The sequence below is a fragment of the Cricetulus griseus genome, chromosome 4 (assembly GCF_003668045.3).
Source record: "Cricetulus griseus strain 17A/GY chromosome 4, alternate assembly CriGri-PICRH-1.0, whole genome shotgun sequence".
In the NCBI taxonomy this organism is placed as follows: Eukaryota; Metazoa; Chordata; class Mammalia; order Rodentia; family Cricetidae; genus Cricetulus; species Cricetulus griseus.
Genome location: NC_048597.1, coordinates 915,520 through 935,264, shown reverse-complemented (window position 1 = coordinate 935,264; position 19,745 = coordinate 915,520). Strand labels below are relative to the sequence as shown.

Below are 19,745 nucleotides of genomic sequence, written 5' to 3'. Positions count from 1 at the left end.
GCCCTGAACAGCCAATAGCTAGGCAGGAGAGATGGGCAGGATTTCTGGGGAGAGAGAGGAAGAGTATGAGGGATCTAGGCTCTCAGATTACAACAGAGGTGCCAACGAGATACAGAACAAGATGGGGGTACAGAAAGAAAGAAAGGTAAAAGCCACATGGTAGAATGTGTATTAAAAATGGGTTAACATAAGATATAACAGCTAGTAAGGAACAAGCCTAAGCTATAGGCTGAGCTTTCATAATTAATATAAATGTATAAATGTCATTATTTGGGAGCTGGAGGCCCAAAGAAAAGTCCAAGTACACAGATCCACCGCTCCTCTGTTTCCCTTCAGAAAAGAGCAGCCTAGAATATAAAGTGAAACCCTATCTGAGCTCTTACATTCCCTAAAAGAAGAAAGAAATGAACAGAATGGAATTATAGGATTTTACAGAGCTTTCAGCATGCCAATGGCTTCCGAAATGTCAGAATGTCTAAGAACTGAATGTCTGAGAACACCAGATTTACAGGTCACAGGCACTCACTTTGAGTGGACCTATCATTTAGGTCCAAAATACTTTTATTGATTTCACAAGAATCTATGAGCAGATATGTATACTGCTTTCTGTAAAGGTCTTCCAAAATGAAAGGAATATAACTCTGCCATGTGTAAATACATCAGGGAAGTGGATTTGGAGACTCTCAACTGCTTTATGTTTGAGTTAATGCCTTCAAACTCAGTGTCACCCGGATCTGAAATCTAATGAATAGTCTTATCATGGCCTGGAAATTATCCAAGTGTTTGAGAAGTAATTCTGAGTGAGGGTATAAAGACATGCCCTGAACGTGGGTGACAGTTAGGAGGACTGGGCAGTCTATGGGGCCTCTGGCAGTGGGACCTGTATTTATCTCTAGTGCATGAATGGACTTTGGGAGTCCATTCCCCATGGAGGGATACTCTCTCAGCCTAGATACATGGGGGAGGGCCTAGGCCCTGCCCCAAATGATATGACAGACTTTTATGATCCCCCATGGGAAGTCTCACCCTCCCTGGGGAGTGGATGGGGGGTTGGTATGGGGCATGGGAGGACGGGATGGAGAGGGAACTGGGATTGGTATGAAAAATAAGATTGCTTTTAATTTAAATAAAAATAAAAAAGACTTGCCTTAAATGTTTCAGCAACAGCATGCTGAACTCTAGTTTGTGCTGATGGTATTTGCTGGTCCCCAGCACTGAAGCCCTGGTTCAAGTACCTCCTTGTGAAGTAAGAGTAGGATAAGACTTGACCTTGGCAGACAAGGCAGGGAGTCCCATGTCTACTGATAAAATAGCCACAGGCACAAAACTAGAAGCCAGATTTGTACAGCCAAGCACTCAGGCAAGACAGGCAGGACAGCATGCAGCAAACCAGCCAGGACCTGCTCGCTTCCTAAGAGAGTTTCCAACATTAATCCAAAGGGGAAAACAGAGTTTCTAAAGAGTGAGTTCACACCATGGAGACAGACACAGAAGTGAGAGTTCAGGAACCATCAGGCAGAGACACTGAAAGATCTGTGATAGGATGTCCCACAATGCTTCAGCCAATACAACAGAAGAAGAGCATGTTGGTGTGGACAGGGTATGTTGGCCAGACACTTCGCCAGCCTCTGCCCAGCTATCTACTACCTTTACTTTGGTTCTCAGCTTGGATGTCGCTTAGGAATTCAGAACTGATTTGCTTCCCAACTAGACACCACACCTTCCTCTAGTCTTCCTGAATCAACCTGTCATAACCACATTTGTACCATCATGTAATAGAGGGAGCCCCTACAAACAGAACACAGGTGATGGTGCAGCCTTGGTCCTGGTACTCAGAGTACAAATCTTTGCTCAGCAGAAGTCTCCACATGTTTATTGAATAGGCCATTAACTCTACACAACTGATTAATTCCATTATAAGGAATAATTCCTGATGTGAATTTCTTAGACATCATCTGTCACAACCTAAAATCCAGCATCTAGCTCCCAAAGACCATGATTCCTGGATGGCCAAAGAACTCACTTCTGAGATTTGAGCTGCTTTGTAAGAGTGCTCTTTATAGCCAACACTCTTACAGATTTTACAACATGAAAAATAAAGATCCATCTTTCTCTGTGTGTTTTACAAAGCCCTGGAGAGAAAAGTGTTTTACCCAGAAAACAGCCCTGGAATGTCTGTAATACCCTTCTAGAAAATTATCTCATATGTACACAGGAGTTCATTGCATTCATAAAGTCTCTGAGTCCCTTGGGACATCTGGAAGTTGTTGTTAACATAGCTGTGGGTGAAGCATGCATTTCAGGAGGAGAACACAGGCCCTCAAGTCAGCCATGTGCACGTTATATATGACATCCCAGCATGTAAACTTTTAAGTTCACAGGTGTCAAAGGACACAAAAATGATCAGCAATTCAGAAGAACTGGAAGCCCAAGGAGGAGATGGGTTTTCACAAAGCAAATGCACTAACCTAAATCATGTGACTGGTTTGAATGGGATCTGAGTTGTCCCCTGAGGTCTGTGTGCTAGAAGCTGTAACCATGGGCAAGGTTGTCATGGTTACTTTCTTCTGCTGTGATGAAATACCATGACAGAGGTAACTGAAATAAAAAATGGGTTTGTTGGCTCACAGTTTGATAGAGAAGTCAAAATGAGGCAGCTGGTCATATGGTGCCCACAGTCAGGAAGCAGACACCCATGAGGACCCACCTTTCTCCTCTTTATATTGGCCAGGATGCAAGCCCAGGGAAAGGTGCCAGTCACTTTTAGTGTGGGTCTTCTATTGTTTTCTAATTACTCAGCATAATTCCTTACAGGCCTGATCAAAAGCTAAATAACTCCCCACAGGTGTCCGGAGGTCTATCTTCTAGGTGATTCCAATTTCTGTCAAGTCAGTAATGGGCACCTGCCACCACAGCCTGACAATGTGGAGACAGTGGACACTTCAAGAACTGGCTCCTAGTGGGGATTGCCAGCCTTGGACTAATACAATTCTTATGGGACTCTAGCCAGTTGTTAACAGAGACTAGTCTCTGGTCTTGCTGTCTCTCCACATAACCTCTCTCTCACACACATATTCTGCAGGATAACATCTGAATCCATGTGCTGTGGCCAGAATAGTCCTTGACAGAGCCAATGCCATGCTGCTTCTATGTAGACTTCTCAAACAAGCCTCGTTTCTTCATATATGACATAGTCTCAAGCATTTTGTCATAGCAATGAAAAAACAGTCTAATTCAGATTCCTTGGAGTTTGGAAGCATAGACACTTGGGGTGGGGGGAATAAGTTAATGAAGGCAGTAGGATAAGATCAGAATCATGTGAGAAATTACAAATGAAGGGAACTGACCAAAATGAAGAGCATAGGAACTAATGCCAATATTATAATCATGTTGAGAGGGCTGCCTCTTAATTATTAGATATTAACGGGAGACACTGTAGCAATTACCTGTATGAAGGTGTGGTTCTCAACATGGCAAAAAGAACTGTCATCCAGCAAAATAGGAAAGCAACTACACCACGACACGGGGGGTTGGGAGGCTATGTTAACAGAAGCCACCAACATCCATTGAAGAATTGAATGAACCATAGCAGGGTCTGAGACGTTGTCACCACACAACAGCAAAACCTACATGCAGCGACCACACCCCCAGCACCAGTGTGCAACTGCAAGCCGGAGACACCCGCCCTTCCTGAATCTCACAGCTCATTGTCATGTTGGCCATCCCATACTCTGTTTTCCATCTCACTCTGACCTATGGGCTTACTAAAATATAATTTTGAAATGGTTTCTTTTGGCCATTTTTTAAGTAGGCTAATGAGGGAACGACTGCAGTCTAACCTGGTCCTTCCAGTTCGCCATCTTTTACACATCATGGGCTGAAGCAGACATCTGTGTGGGAAGGTTGTGAGCCCTTTAGGAGGTAAAGCATTATTAGGGTGGGGCCACAGCCCAGCCCCACTTCTTGTCCCTCTGCTTTCTGCCTGTGGATGCAATGTGAGTGTTGCCATGTGTCTTCACCACCACAAAGGCCTGCATTCCTTCCTAACCTGTGACCCAGAATAGACCTTACCCCTCCCGTATGAGGCTCCTTGTCAGTTATGTGGTCACAGCAAGGAGAAAGTAACTAATATACCAGGATCACCATAGCCAAGTGCAAACTAGTCCAGGCAGGAACAGAAGGTGTGCTCCCCTCCCCTACACCCTGCCCCCATCAACTCCCCAGGGAGCAGCTTCTCAGAAAAAGATCGGTGTTCAAAGACAATGATGGTGTCTGAATGTATTGGGAAGGGAACTGGTTTCTGATGAAGAAACCAGAGGGTGAATTAGTAATCCATGCTGTAAAAATTAAGTGAACAAAGAAGTGAGTGATTAATTTTCCTCTGGAAAGCACAAAGCTATAATGGAAAAGTTCCCTTTGATTACATATGGTTCCACAGTAGCTAATGTTTACACAGTCAAACTATTGTGATGTGTAAGTTCCCAATTTTGATATATCTATCTTACTATTAAATACAAAGGACAGGGGAGGAGACTGTAATGTTATTTAAATGACCTGTAATGTTATTTAAATGACCTGTAATGTTAATTAAACACCTAACCTGGACCTGGAAGACCATTTTTGTGTTACTGGATAATCTAAGAATCTGGACTGGATATGAGAATACACCTTGACAGGGGGTCATAAGGGCCTGGAGAAATGGCTCAATGGTTAAGAGTGGCTGATGCTCTTCCAGGGGACTGGAGTTAAGATCCCAGCACCCACATTGGGAGGCCCACAACTGCCTGTTACTTTAGTTCTGGGGAATCTGATGCCCCCTTGCAGCCTCCATAGGCACCTAAATATATGACATTTGTGCACACAAACACATAAATAAAAGTAAAATTTATAAAGGGGAGAGAAACACTGAAAGTATATTCTCTCTTCCTCCCTTGTCCCTCTTTGTTTTATGTGTGGTGCATGCATATGCAGGCATGTGTACATGAGGGTACATAAGCTCCAGGGATCCTCCTCTCTGTCTCCATAATACTGACTAGGGTTACTAGTGCATGCCATCAAGCTCAGCTCTTTACATGGGGGATGGGGATTTGAACTCATACTTCCATACAAAGGACTTCACCAACAAAGCCATCTCTCTAGCCTCTGAAAATTTGAAAAATTTACCCATTTTTCAAAAACATGAAGCTCATTCTGATTATTAATTAACTAAAGGACAGAATTTGGTTACTGTAAACTTAGTTAGAATCTCGTCTTTCACTTATTTCTCAATTTAGAAATCTCAACTTAGAAATCTATGATATATTTTAGTTGTTCTTAGCATGTTCACAATAACCTCCTAAAGGCAAGGCCACACCCTTATTTTGATCTTTTGTCACTATTATTTGCCATTGGTACAACAACCATACCCTTTAAACATCCTCATATCATCCCTTGGCATGTGACTTGAGATTTATTTCATAATTTATATGCATAAATATATACACTTTTATAATTTGAAAAAAAGTAAAAGTAAAATTTATTAAGGAAAATAAGGGGGTATAAATGAATCAATGTTAGCTACCCGTCTTGGTGACTGGATCTATAGACTTCATTGTTTCCTACTTTGCTCAAAGGCAGGAAATCCCCCCATATGCCACAGAACTGTCTACGTGAAGGGACCACATTTCCTACATATGATTCTTACAGTCAACACAAAGCCTCACAGAGCTCTGGAGGACACAGATGGAGATGTAGACATCTCACCTAGGGGGATCCAGATGAGGATGTGTGTGCCTGAGTGAGTGCATGAAGGCCAGGTTCTCCTCAACCACCCTCCAACTTAGGGCATGTGCTCAGGCACACATGTGTGCCGGGGATGCTGAGTGTCTGTTTCTACCACTCTTGGCCTTATTAATTTAAAATACGCTCTTCCATTGCATCTGGATCTGGGCTTGTGGCCATAAGCCATGGCAATTCTTATTTTCATTCCTGACAGTGCAGCAGTTACAGGCATGTGCACAACCATGGCCAACACTTTATATGGGTGATTGAAATTCAAACTCAGGTCTTCATGCTTGCACACTCCACAATGAGCCATGTCCTCAGACCTGTCTACCTTACTGTTTGAGACAGAGTCTACCACTGAACCTGCTGGTCACTGACTTGGCCAGGCTGGCTTTCCATAAAGCTCTAGGGGCCACCCTGTCTACACCTTCCCAGCACAGGCATTATAGACATGTATCTCCATACATTTATATAGGTTCTAGGAATCAAAATCAGATCCTGGTGAGCCATCTTTCAAGTACCAAATTACCAGAATTTTACTAAAACTATCAAATGTCATCATCCATTTTCTTGATGGTTGCTTGGACCAAGCTCAGGGCATTCCCATACCCCCACTTTCATTGCATCTTGAATTTTAAAAACTGAACCTTCAAAATCTGCCACTGCCCCCTCCTCTTACCTCTGCTCCCAGTCACCATGGCTTTGCCCTTGGCTTGATCCTGTGCTGCCTAATGGGTTGTGCTGTCTCCACCCTCTTTCCACCCTTCTAGATAAAAACCAGTCTTGGTTCTCCTACAAGCTCCCTCCCAACTGTTACTTCTTGGGGGCTACCTCTCACACCCCTCCCTTCTCATTCCCCTGTTGTTGCTTCCAGCCATCCCCACAGGTTCACATCTCTGGACCTCTGTGCATTCTCTGTCTCTTCCCATGATGTTCCTAATGTAAAAGCCACTAGCTTATGTCCTTACCTTGCTGAGTCTTTGCTGGGCCTGTCTTTCCAAGGAGGACCCCTCTTTGGTCACCCAGGTCACAGCACCTGCTTCTATCCTGGAGCTTGGGCCTTGGGTTCCGCTGAGCACTTTCCCGTGTATTCATCTGCTTCCACGATCTGTCTCTACACCCACTTAAAACGGCTCCCTACATCATAGATATTTTAGGTGTCTTTATTCCCTAATATATCCTCCATTCCCAGGATCTCAATAAATATTTCTTTGCCACATGACTGTTGGGGTAAATTCAATTGCATATAATTATATCTCAGTGACAGATGATACTTTAAATTGGTTTTTCCCTGCAGATGATTCATTGAGTCATTTTTGGAGCATTTAGTAGACACTTCCAGAACTTCTATCCCTTCCAGAGACTCTACACCCACTCTGTCTCCTCTAATCACCCAAGTTCTTGGTGTCACAGACTCAGCTGGCTGAGATACAGTGGGGGAAGGGGCTTGATTATCTGAGCTCCCCTATGTTCAGTCTGCACCATCCAGTGACAAGGTGAACCCTTCACCACTGGTCCTGCACACCTATACATGACATTGTGACTTCTACTTCTGTAAGCAGCTAGCCTCTCTCTGAGAAACTGATACCAGTGCATCATGAAAGTTTATAAGGCTTTGGAATGGGCACCAGGAAACACAGTGTGTGTGTGTGTGTGTGAGTGTGTACCTGCGCCTAGAGAAGCACATGTTCTTGTGAGAGTCTCAAGAGCATCAGCCTTGAGACTATTTGCAAACATAGGTCAGGGCTGTTACAAGTGCTGATCTGGGCAAAAGTGAACTGAATAGCTGCCCTCCAGGAATGTTCCTTATGTGGCAAGTCTATGCAGCTCTCCTGGTGTCCATTAGAGAGAGCTGGGGTTGCTCTTTTTAAAATCGAGATGGAAAATCTGTAGGAACAAGCTTTGGCATTGTTGTGAGGCACAGAGCTAAGATTTGGTTCAAGGTCTTAAATAGAGACTGTCTTTGACCTCAGACTGTTTGAAGAAGAGAAGAGAGCAGGATCTCTCACTAAACTTAGAGCTTACTTTTTTTGTCTAGACTGGACATGTTTAGGAAAGAGGGCAGAGGCCACAGGAGTCTGAATCCTTGTCAAAAATCCTCTCCTGACACACCATTTGGTTATTCCACCAGGCGTGTCTAACTGCAGGCCAGTGGGCTTACACAGCTGAGGATAGCTATGAATATAGCTCAACACAAGATCATAAACACACTTAAAATGTTATGAGATTGCTTGTCAGTTTTTCTTTTGTAACTAGAGAGTCCATTATGAGCTTGAAAGATGATGTCAACACCAACCATTGTCACAGTGTCACTAGTATGAATGCATGCCAACATTACTCCAGAATAATGACTTAACAGCTAAAGGGTCCAGCAAGTTCGAGGGCAGCCTGTGTTACACTCCTGAGTAAAATCTCATCTCAAAAACAAAACCAGAGAAAGGGTCTGAGAAGGTGGCTCATCTTGCCTAAGAGTTTGCTACTCAAGCACCAAAACTTGAGTTCTAATTTCCAGCACCCAGGTAAACATCTGGGTATAGAGGAAGTTTGCAACCTGCCAAGTGAAACAGACAGGAGGCTCCTGGAGCTTAATTCCTAACTAGTCTAGCCAAAAATAAGTAAACTCTAACTTCAGTGAGAGATCCTGCTTAGAAAAATAGTTTAAAGCAATTTTGGGAATGCTCAACATTGACCTCTGGTGCACGTGCGTGCGCGCGTGCACATACACACACACACACACACACACACACACACACACACACACACACACACACACTGCCATCTCCCTTTATAATCTCCTACGTTTGGACAAACTGAGGCTCTGCAGCATGTCAATCCCATTAGAGCTGAGCAAAAAATATAACAAAGAAACCAAGGAATATGTTTGACTCCAGTGTTTATTTTCCATTTCTTCTCATTGTTATTTTCTATAGAATCCACATTCTGAGTAGGTCTCAGAATTCAAACTGCAGTCAGTGATGAAAACAACCAAACCAGGAATCATGCTTTTCAAGGAGCTTCCTTCCTCCAGGTCTGAATCCAACTCAAAAAATGTCACACATTCCAAGGCACAGTGGCATCAAAGCTAACTTAAAGCCACACTGGGTTCCTTGGAGAGACCGTATCTCAGCTGGAATTCACTGAATTTTGACAATTTATCTTTCACATGGGATGGATCTGAAGATGGAAGGATCCATGAAGTATTTGTACCAGAATAGATCTTGAACATCCTTCAGGCAACAAGACACTGCATCAGCAACCCTAGAACCTGTGAAACAGGGCATAGGCTTCATTGAACAGAGACCCTGCAGCCACCCAAGACATTTCCTCATACTTAAAACCCTACTGTCAGCCATGGAAGAGTCAGCTGTCTCACCCTTACCACCAACCACACAGGGAAAGCTCATAAGGAAGCCCATTATCCCATGGAAATTTTAAGTTGATTTGGACTTGACACATTTGAGGAAGTGTGCCAGAGACATGTCTTTTCTAGAAGCTTGGGTTGGGCTGGAATCCTGCAGAACATGTTTAAATGAAACTAGACTTTTAAAACATTTCCTTGCTGATAACTTTTGAAAACCAAATTGAGCTGCACTGCCTGGAATATTTCAAATTAAATCAACTCAGGATCATCTATTTCCAAGACAGCATGAAGACAGAACCAGTTGCAGCATTTGCAGAGCTCGATGAAAGTCACCTTTTAATGGACAACGTTGAGATGCTACAATGAGGAACCCCTGCAGTACTGCAGGGGATGCCCTGGAGCCAGAGTAGGTGTGTGGACCAGCTCTCTCTCCATGGCTATTTGCACATGAGTGAGACATGCAGTGAGATATTGCAAGACTGTTGCTAAGGCAACAATAGTGCAGGAGATAGGAAGTAGGATACAGAAACCATTCATATTGCTCCAGAGCCTATATCACCAATGTCTCATTTGCACATAAGGGGTGATCAAAGTATCCTATTCTAAAGATCATGCATGCATCTGGCTTAGGCTTTGTGTGGTTACTCTTCACTGACAAGTTGACAAGATTTATCACCACCATGGAAACATACCTTTATGTATGAGCGTATATTCTGAAAGATTTAAATGAGCAGGGAAGACCCATCCTGAATGTGGGATGTTCTTTCCCTTGGGCTGGGTTCTTGGATTGATTCAAAAGGAGAAAGTGAGCTGAGTAACAGCATTCATGTCTCTCTGCTTCCTGACTGCAGATGTAATGTGACCAGCTGGCTCACACTCCTGCCTCCATGCATCCCCCCATCATGATAGACAGACTGTACCATGTGAGTTAGAACAGACCCTTCCTTCCCTAAGTTGCTTTTTGCCAAGTATTTCATCACAGCAACTGGAAAATAACTGAAAATAACAGTGGGATTGCTGAGGACCAACATAACAGGATAAGGGCTATTCATAAAGTCAAAAAATTATCTAGTCTTTAGAAAGTTAACTATGACCCCCCAGGTCACTAACACAGGACTGTTGTCATGTCTGCATACAGAGATTAATTCTATTTGGTTTTTTAAAAAAGGCTAGGTGATGGTGTTGCTTAATATCAGCACTAGGGAAGCAGCAGCAGATGGATCTCTGAGTTCAAGGCCAACCTGGTCTACAGCATAAGTTCCATGATAGTCAGGGGTATACAGAGAAACTGTCTCAAAAACAAAATTTTAAAAAATCAAAATAATGAGTTTTGACTCCTTCAACATAAAAGGCCAGTAATTTGGAAAATGCCAGAGGCCACCAAAGTTTACCTCAAGGACATAAAAATGGTGTCTACAGAAAAAAGAGTGCTACCATCTTGAATGTTCTGAAGAAGTCCTCCTCAAGAACCAGTGAGCCAACCTCCCTGCACTTCTGAAGAGACACAGGACTGAACTGGCTCTTTGTCTTATTTAGCATTTGGCCACTTAATCCACCAGAATAATATTAACAAGAGGTGATATTGGCTAGATTCTGCGGCACATGCTGTTCAGTGTTTTCTGTGACCTCATCAGCCCCATGAAGCAGGTGTATTGTGTTTCTTATCACAGGAGAAAAAGCAGAGGCCAGACAAGGACTACACCTCATGGGTATGGAGGGTTTACAAACTTGCTAGATCACTCTGACAAAACTCCACAGGACCTGGTAGCTTAAACTGACACAGTTTCAAGATCCAAGTGTTGCTGCGTGTGTGTGTGTGTGTGTGTGTGTGTGTGTGTGTGTGTGTGTCTACATCCCGACCTCCGCTTCCCATAATCACAAGGCAATATTGGATTAAGACACACCCTGGTAGTCTCTTTTGGTTTGATTACCTCTTTACAGGTCCTTTCTCCATATATGCACACTCTAAGGCACTTGGGTTTATGGTTTCTACTTAATGAATTTGAAGAGAGACATTTTAATCTGTTAACAGAAAGAAGCCGGAGAGTCAAGAAGTATTCTGACATGGTGGTGGTAGAATAATGGATATGGTGTGACTTCTCTATTCAGAAAGACCTGGTTTTTTCTATGGCCCTTTGGATTTTAGAAGCCCAAGTGAGGCATGTTTTTTCCCCCATGTATAATGAGATGTTCTGCCAATTAGGTCCCCCAACACTGAAGGGTTTGCAAAGATGTTTCCAATGTACAGGTAAAGTCAGGGTCCTTAAAGCTTGATTTGGCAATATCTAGGTTCTCTTGCTTTCCCAGGAAGGAGCAGAGATTAATGAAGCTGAAAAGTGTCCTCTGCCTTAGAACAGACATCATTTCTATAACTCCATCTCCTCGGAGACTCCTTTGCTAGCTGATGTGAACAAGGGTCCCATAATTAATTACATGTTAGCTCTCATTCCTAAAAATAGCTTATGCAATTATTGAGACAATTTCAAGTGAACATGCTTTGCAAAATAAGTTACTTTTGCCCCTAAACTAGTTTTAATTAGCTACATGGTTCATAAAACTGGAATGTTCCAGCTTGTATTCAAGATAAAAGCCTAAGAATGATGGCTACAAAACACCTCTAGAGAAGAGCCGGAGTGGAGAGAAAGAAGACTGTGTGATGATTATCACTATTTAATGACACTTGGTACTCGTCCTGGGCTGTAAGCCAGCCCCATGGATGTGAATATTATCCCATATCTATCCTTCCACTGCATAAGAATACCTGCTTTTCCTATGATTGGCAGGTCAGATGGATGGATGGAATGAGTTGAAAGAATAATGCCGACAGCTGGTTATTAATAAGGGCATATGTCCACATCTAATTTTTTGTCCAGTATCTGAGAAACTTTCTCTTTGATGATCATTCTATGACATGTACAAGAGATAAGCATTCTATGACATGTTCACTTGTGCTTATGCCATGTGAAGGCCCATGCTGGCCATGGGAGGAAAGCAGAACTGTGTGCAGATCACGAGGGTTGCACAGCTGAGTGGCTGTGGCCCCATCTACAGTGCACAGTTAACAGCACTGGCAAGAAGGGAGGATGCACAGCATAGGAATTCGAGCAAGTTGCTGGGGAACAGCGGAGGAGGACTGCTTCCAAGCCACAAGAGTAAGCACTGCACATCCATGGTATACACGTCTCATTAAATCCCTCCCAATGAGGCATTCTGTTTTGTTTTGTTTTGTTGTTTGTTAGTGTGTTAGGCCTTTGACTGGAGAAGTCATTCTCTAGCCAGGATGGTTCTGCCCACTAGGGATCATCCAAATATGCTTGAAGACACAACTGAGATGTAATGAGATTCTACAATATGAAGTAGCAGCTGGGTTGTTTCTGAGAATCCTCCAGGACACAGTACAGCCCTTGATAACAGAGAACTATCCAGTTCAAAATGCCAATGGCGCCACAGGTGAGCAGCCAGACACAGAGTGTGACACCCAGCTCAGTAGTGGGTTGACGCCAATAAGCACTGCCTTGGGGGTCACCTGGACATCCATGTTCTTCAACCTGATTATAAATATAGCCTAGCGATGACTCTAAGAAGACCTTGCTTGTGGATTCATGGTCTTATCAGCTTCTGGAAATAGAAGACCATGGAGGCAACTCTAGATGGTTGTGAAATTCAGTATGTGCCTGCCTGTACATACACATGCCTGCCAATGAACATAAATAGGCACTGTACATACACATGCATGCCAATGAACGTGAACAGACTCTGTCTCAGCCACTCTCCATCTTACTTTTTGATCCACAGTCACCCAATGAACCTGGAATTAAGCTAGACTGCTTGCTCTGTAAGTTCAAGGATCCTATTCCAGCCTCCCTAGCAGTGAGACTTCAGGCAAGCATTTATATGTTGGGCTTTTTATGGAGTAGGTGCAGGGATTCATACTGGGGTCCTCATGCCTCTATAGCAAGCACTTCAGTGATGGAGTAATTTCCCCAGCCTGCAAATGTACCTTAAATGGTCAATAATCAACTAGAAAAGTTATCGTTAAAATCTGAGGGCCAGGAGACATGTCTCAGTAGTTTAGATCACTTGCTGCTCTTACAGCAGACTTGGGTTTGGGTCCCAACAGCCACATAATACAGCTCACAACTGCCTTTAACTCCATTTCTAAGTGATCCGATGTCTTCTTTTGACCTATGAGAGCACCAGGCACACATATAGTGCAATACATACATACATACATACATACATACATACATACATACATACATACATACACACACACACACACACACACACACACTCACACACACACACATACACATGCATATATAACCTGTAAAATTTTAAAGTTATTCTAAGGGAAAAATCCTGATAGGCTAGAGGCTAGAATTCAGCCTTTCACACAGAAAGAGCAAAGGTGTCTGGGGTGGGAGTGGAGTGGTTGTCACATAGCTTTCTCTCAACTGGCTTTCCTCTAAGTGGCAGCAGGGAGTCAGCACTGACTATAAACAGAACTGCTCACAGGACCATAGGTAATGCACCCTGGATTTTCTTCCCACAGACATCACTTGAGGCTACCATACCACCTCACCCCCAGAAGCACAAGGCCATCCTCAACTCCATCACCACTCAGCATCTCAGGACCATCTTCCACCCCATCACCACCCAGCATCTCAGGACCATCTTCCACCCCATCACCACCCAGCATCTCAGGACCATCCTCTCCCCATCACCACCCAGCATCTCAGGACCATCCTCCACCCCATCACCACCCAGAATCTCAGGACCATCCTCTCCCCATCACCACCCAGCATCTCAGGACCATCTTCCACCCCATCACCACCCAGAATCTCACGACCATCCTCCACCCCATCACCACCCAGAATCTCAGGACCATCCTCCACCCCATCACCACCCAGCATCTCAGGACCATCCTCCACCCCATCACCACCCAGCATCTCAGGACCATCCTCTCCCCATCACCACCCAGCATCTCAGGACCATCCTCCACCCCATCACCACCCAGAATCTCAGGACCATCCTCTCCCCATCACCACCCAGCATCTCAGGACCATCTTCCACCCCATCACCACCCAGAATCTCAGGACCATCTTCCACCCCATCACCACCCAGAATCTCAGGACCATCTTCCACCCCATCACCACCCAGCATCTCAGGACCATCCTCCACCCCATCACCACCCAGCATCTCAGGACCATCCTCCACCCCATCACCACCCAGCATCTCAGGACCATCCTCCACCCCATCACCACCCAGCATCTCAGGACCATCCTCTCCCCATCACCACCCAGCATCTCAGGACCATCCTCTCCCCATCACCACCCAGCATCTCAGGACTATCCTTCACACCACCACACTTTCTGTTTATTTATCCCATGAAATCTCCACACGTCATCTGGCTTTGTGAACTCCATCTTGAGCTCCAAATATCCTCAAATATGCATGGGTAAAATCACAAATGTTTTTGGCAGATAAAGTTGTCAACATCAGAGAACCAAGACTTAGATCCCTCATCTTTCACTTATGTATGACAGAAAGTAGAAACAACTACTAGTTAGAGTTTAAACAGGTCAACTCCTGCATGTCAGTTTTCAAAATTCCTAGGCATTTTCAGATGCACTGATGAGGAAGCTATGCCTCTCTCCCCTTACTAGCCTTACTTCACATGGCACACTGCAAGGAACCCAAGATACTCTCATCTTCTGCACACACTACAGTATATTGACCCCAGAGCTGTATTCCTATTGGACTGCTAGGCCCATATCAGCATCACTTAATTGGGTGTCCACCACCCAGAGCTACTCACATAACCACTGGGTGGGAACAGAAACCCATGTGTGTATGGGCCTCTGTCTCTGGACTCCATGAGGAGAAGGCAGTAATGTGGGGACTAGTGGGGAGTGAATATCTCTGTTACATGCCATCATCCTCACCCAAAGCAGGCCATCTGTCCAGTGAGTTTTATAAATTGAGTCCCCTTCATCTGGATCCTATTAATGCTTGTTCTTTGCACATTGACCCTGAAGGTGGGGACTGTAATCCCTCTTCTTGTCACCTTTCACCCAAGCCTTTGACAGCCAGAAAGAGACAAAGGGATCAAAGTAGAAACAGGACCTGAGGAAAGAGGGTGGCCTGTTATTGAGAACCCCAACAAAGAAGACCTACCTACTTGGGAGAGCAGAGACAGATAGCTACTTATGAAATGAAGGATGGGATCTTTACTGGCCCCAAACTCTACATTCTAATATTGAATTTTCTCTGAGAGCACCAAGCTATTCAGGCTGCTGTGACAATTTGACACACATCTAAGTGTTTCAGTGACAGGTTCTTCTAATCCAAGGTCAAGATGTCTCCAGGGCTGGCTCCCTCAGGGGCTTGGTGGTGAAAACTTCTGTGTCCTCAATGGTCTCCTTTGGTATGTGTCTTTATCCTAACTACCTCTGTTTGAATAGACAGATATGTCCAGCCATTCAACACCATTAACACAAAACATCTGCAGAATCACATCTCTTTTTTCATAACCACAATTGAACACACACACACACACACACACACACACACACACACACACACAGGCATGTGCACGCACACGCACGTGCACACACACACATCCCATGTTTCAAGTAGGTTTACTATCTTGCATGCTTGATGCATGTGGCTTGATGCTGTGAGCCATAGGTTGGACAGACCTGAATCACCAGAGTCCACGATGTTGGCTATTTACAGCAGTTACTGTTAACAAGGATTTTGCCTCTGAATCTGGTTAAGTAAGAAGGTACAGGGTGAGATCTTTCATACAGAACATCCGAGGAGCCCAGGTCAGCCCATAGTTCTTAGGATATATGATGTGGTTTTGCTCCCCTGAGTCATTTACTTCTCTAGCAATAGAAGTTTCATTGTGACTGATACTTTTATCTCGGTTGCTAAGGTCCCGCCAGTCTTTGCTTTTCAAAAATAATTCTTGCACCCCCTTTGTTAGGGAAAGGCTATCTGTAGGCATGTAGGTGAAGCTGCTTCTCCACAACTGTTAAAGCCAAGTGCCTCAAGCCCTTACCAGATCTTGCTATCCAGTGGCCCTTAAGTCTCACCTCTATAGCGAAGAAAACCCTGTGCTGACAATCCATTGACAGGAATCTTCTGAACCCAAACTCTGTGGATTTTGACATAAAACTCATATCCTGTGAGGAAGAGGAACTCACATGCACATTTTCATCCAGATCTGAGACATAAAGCCTCCTGTATTCAATTAGCTGTGAGTCTCCAAGGAATGCAATGCAGGGAGGGAGACGTAGGGCTTGGCAAGAGACCAATGGTGGTGTCTCTAGTATCTACTGCCATCCAGACAGGGAGGCAAAGGAAATGCTATAGCATAGCTGTCCCTCCTGCATTCTTCCATAATCGCTGAGAATAGTGAGCACCTCTTTCAAAATTCAGCATCAGGCCTCATTCACATTCAAGAGCAAATTACTTCAATCATGCAATTTTCTGCATCTGTGCAGTGTGGCTGCACTGCAAGAACAGACTATTTTGGACTGGGAGAGTGATGGAAAGGAAGGACATTTGGATGGGCTTGAGGTCTTAGACCTCAGCAAGCCAGCTTGACTTCAGAATGGCAGGTAGACTGTTGGGTGAAAGAGGACTCAGAAGTACAGAGAAGCACCGTGTGAGCACATTCGGTTTTCACGCCTCTACCATTCCATAACCACATTCTATGCCCTGCATCCTACAACCACAGATTCAGCCAATCACAGATAGACACTGTGGGTGGACTACATCTAAATATGTTCAGACTTTTTTTTTTCTTAATGCTGTTCTCAAAACAACACAGTGTTTGACATGGCAGCTGCTCTGAGGTAGGTGTCATGTGTATGGAAGAGGAGATGTGCCTTGGTTTGGGGGGGATGGAAGAGACTAGATTTTGGGTAGGACAGGTTTACAGGCAGAGAAGAGGGTCCTCTGAAACCTTGCTTGAAAACCATCAGAGAAGAGGTGCAGCCCTGAAATGTCCCCTGTAATTTCTAGAGGTCCCCATAAATCAGGACAGTGTTCAGCTCAGCAAACCTTGAAGTAAAATCATTCCCTGAGTCTAGGGCCTGGTAGTCTCTCAGGTTGATCTGGGATACCCTGGCTAAATAACCATTTTGTACTCTGCAGGGAGGCAATGGCTGTTCCACTGGCCCAGAATCTGTGAACTCCAAGGAACCTCTTTCAAGAAGATTCATCTGCATCAGAAGAGAAACCAGATTGCAAACCAAGAAGCGGGTGAATACTGAATAGTGACTGTGGCTTTGAGTTCCCAAGCGTGAGGGCCCATGACACTCTGGAAAGATCCTATGTGGTTCCAACTGTGTGGGTCACCTTTCTGGTTTTCTAGCTTGACCTTTGGGGGGGCAGGGAGCAGTAAAGGTTAAAAATTCCTACCTTCAGGCTGTTGGGCTAGAGGAATGAGATCACATTTTTCAAAAGTACAGAATACTGACTGGGACTGGGGAGATGGCTCAGTGGCTAAGCACTGGATGCTCTTCCTGAGGACTTTGGTTAGATGACCAGCACCCACATGGCATTCACAACCATCTGTAACTCCAGTCCAAGCATACCTGACACCCTCTTCTGGCCTCCATGGGCACTTCATGTGTGTGGTATATAGAAAGACATATATGTGAAATACCCACCACACACAAATGATAAATAAAAATGTTCCCAAAAATACAAAATGGTTGTTTAATACCTATCTGCATGGACACATGACACCCCAACTTCTCGAATGACATCAGTCATTGGCCCTGTACATGTCAAGGGAGTCACCTTTTACGCCAGCTCTCAGAGCTCAGTGCCCCACATCCTCAGCCTTACCAAGAGGATGGCTAGATATGCACACCTCTGCCTCCACCCTCACATCTGTAGTGTCACAAGATCAATTGCAATTTGACAAGCCTACACAACTGAATCAGAATCTCAGTCAGTAGAACTCAGGCTCAACTCCTGTATTTAGAAATAAAATCTCTTTTGTGATCCTGTTACATAAAGTCTTTCTTATTGGGGGGCACAAACACCTTTATGCCCCCTCCTACCTAGATAGGGCACTGTGAACAACCAAAATCCAATTCCACCAAAGCCTAACTTGGGAGCCAATGACCTTACTGGGTTTGCTTACAGAGCATGAATGGGAGCTTATGTACAATAGCATGCCACAACACCAGAAAGATTCAGGCTTTCTCATAGCTCCATAGAGAGAGTAACCCTTCAGTTACTTTCCAACACTCTACATTCCTGTCAGTACTCCTGAGAGAGGTCAACTTCCTATTTAAGTGTGCAGACTGGTATATGAGTTCCACGCAGCAGTTTCCTCCCAGAAAAAAACACTCCATCCTACAAGGAAGCTCCTTAATACAGAAGGTAGATAACTTAACATAGCTTCAGGAAGTCCCTAAAACTGACAAGACTCACTAGACCCTACCCTCCCTGAATAAGCAATAAAGCAGCTGAGTCATTCTCAGAAAAGCCAGGTAGAAATGAAGACTCTGAAACCAGACCAGCTTCTTGGAAGCAGAAACCAGCTGAGCTTTGTGCAAGAGGTTTAGACAAAACAAGTCATTTATAACACTCTTCAACCTGTTGGGCTGCCTATAGGCTGTGCAGTGAGCTCCAGGCTCCCAGCTTTGTGAGCTGTCACACATGCTGGTGTGGGCTTTGGTGAAGCAGCTGTCTTTTAGTCATTTCTGCTTCCATAAGTGATGCTTTATCCACATTTCTGTAAGTAACCTCAAAAAATGCACTGGACTTCAGTGTTATCTGTACTTTGGTCTGTTGTGGGCTCTCTCTCTCTCTCTCTCTCTTGGATGAGTAGACATGTATTTTGCATCTCCCCAGGAAAACTCTTGTCACATGACAGTGTGGGAGAAGTATGATGGAAAAGGTACAGAGTTACTTAAATGATGCTAGGAATATTCATTAAACACAAGTAGAAGAAATTCAACCACTATTGCTTATCATACAAAAGCCAACCACAGAGGAATTAAGGACATAATGAATTAAATGGTAACATAAAATATGGTTAACCATCCATATCCTTGGATTCTGCATTGATGGGGTCAACCAGCGTGGATCAAAACTATTTATATGTATTAGTAATCCATTGGACATGCAAAGAATCTTCTCATCTTCATTCCCTACACCCTGCTGACACAGCTCTGACATAGTATTAGGTGTTAAATCTAGAGATGATTTAAAATACCCAGGACGAGGTGCAAGGCCTACACTGATGTATAGAAGGCATCTCGATATCCATGAGGCTCCTGTATATAAGGAGTCCTGAAAATAATTCCTGACATGATCCTGCAAAACACTATATTTGACAAAAGAATTTTTTAAAAATATCATTACAATTCTCTGGTGAGAATGAAACATTTTTTTTTCTGTTTTGGTTTTTTGAGACAGGGTTTCTCTGTGGCTTTGGAGGCTGGCCTGGAACTAGCTCTGTAGACCAGGCTGGTCTTGGACTCACAGAAATCCACCTGCCTCTGCCTCTCGAGTGCTGGGATTAAAGGCATGAGCCACCACCGCCTGGCTTGGGAATGAAACTTTTAAGACAAAAACAAATACCAAG

The 19,745-nt window shown here is 44.1% G+C and overlaps 1 protein-coding gene across 1 annotated transcript in view; it reads right to left on the bottom strand.

Annotated features, from left to right (window-relative positions):
• Window positions 1-14,398, bottom strand: part of Dscam (DS cell adhesion molecule) — a 504,817-nt gene extending 490,419 nt beyond the window's left edge. Inside the window, exon 1 of the mRNA XM_035443441.1 lies at window positions 14,173-14,398. Within this exon, the coding sequence (XP_035299332.1) occupies window positions 14,173-14,398 (226 nt within the window). The remainder of the gene's footprint in view (window positions 1-14,172) is intronic.
• Window positions 14,399-19,745: the final 5,347 nt, after the last annotated feature.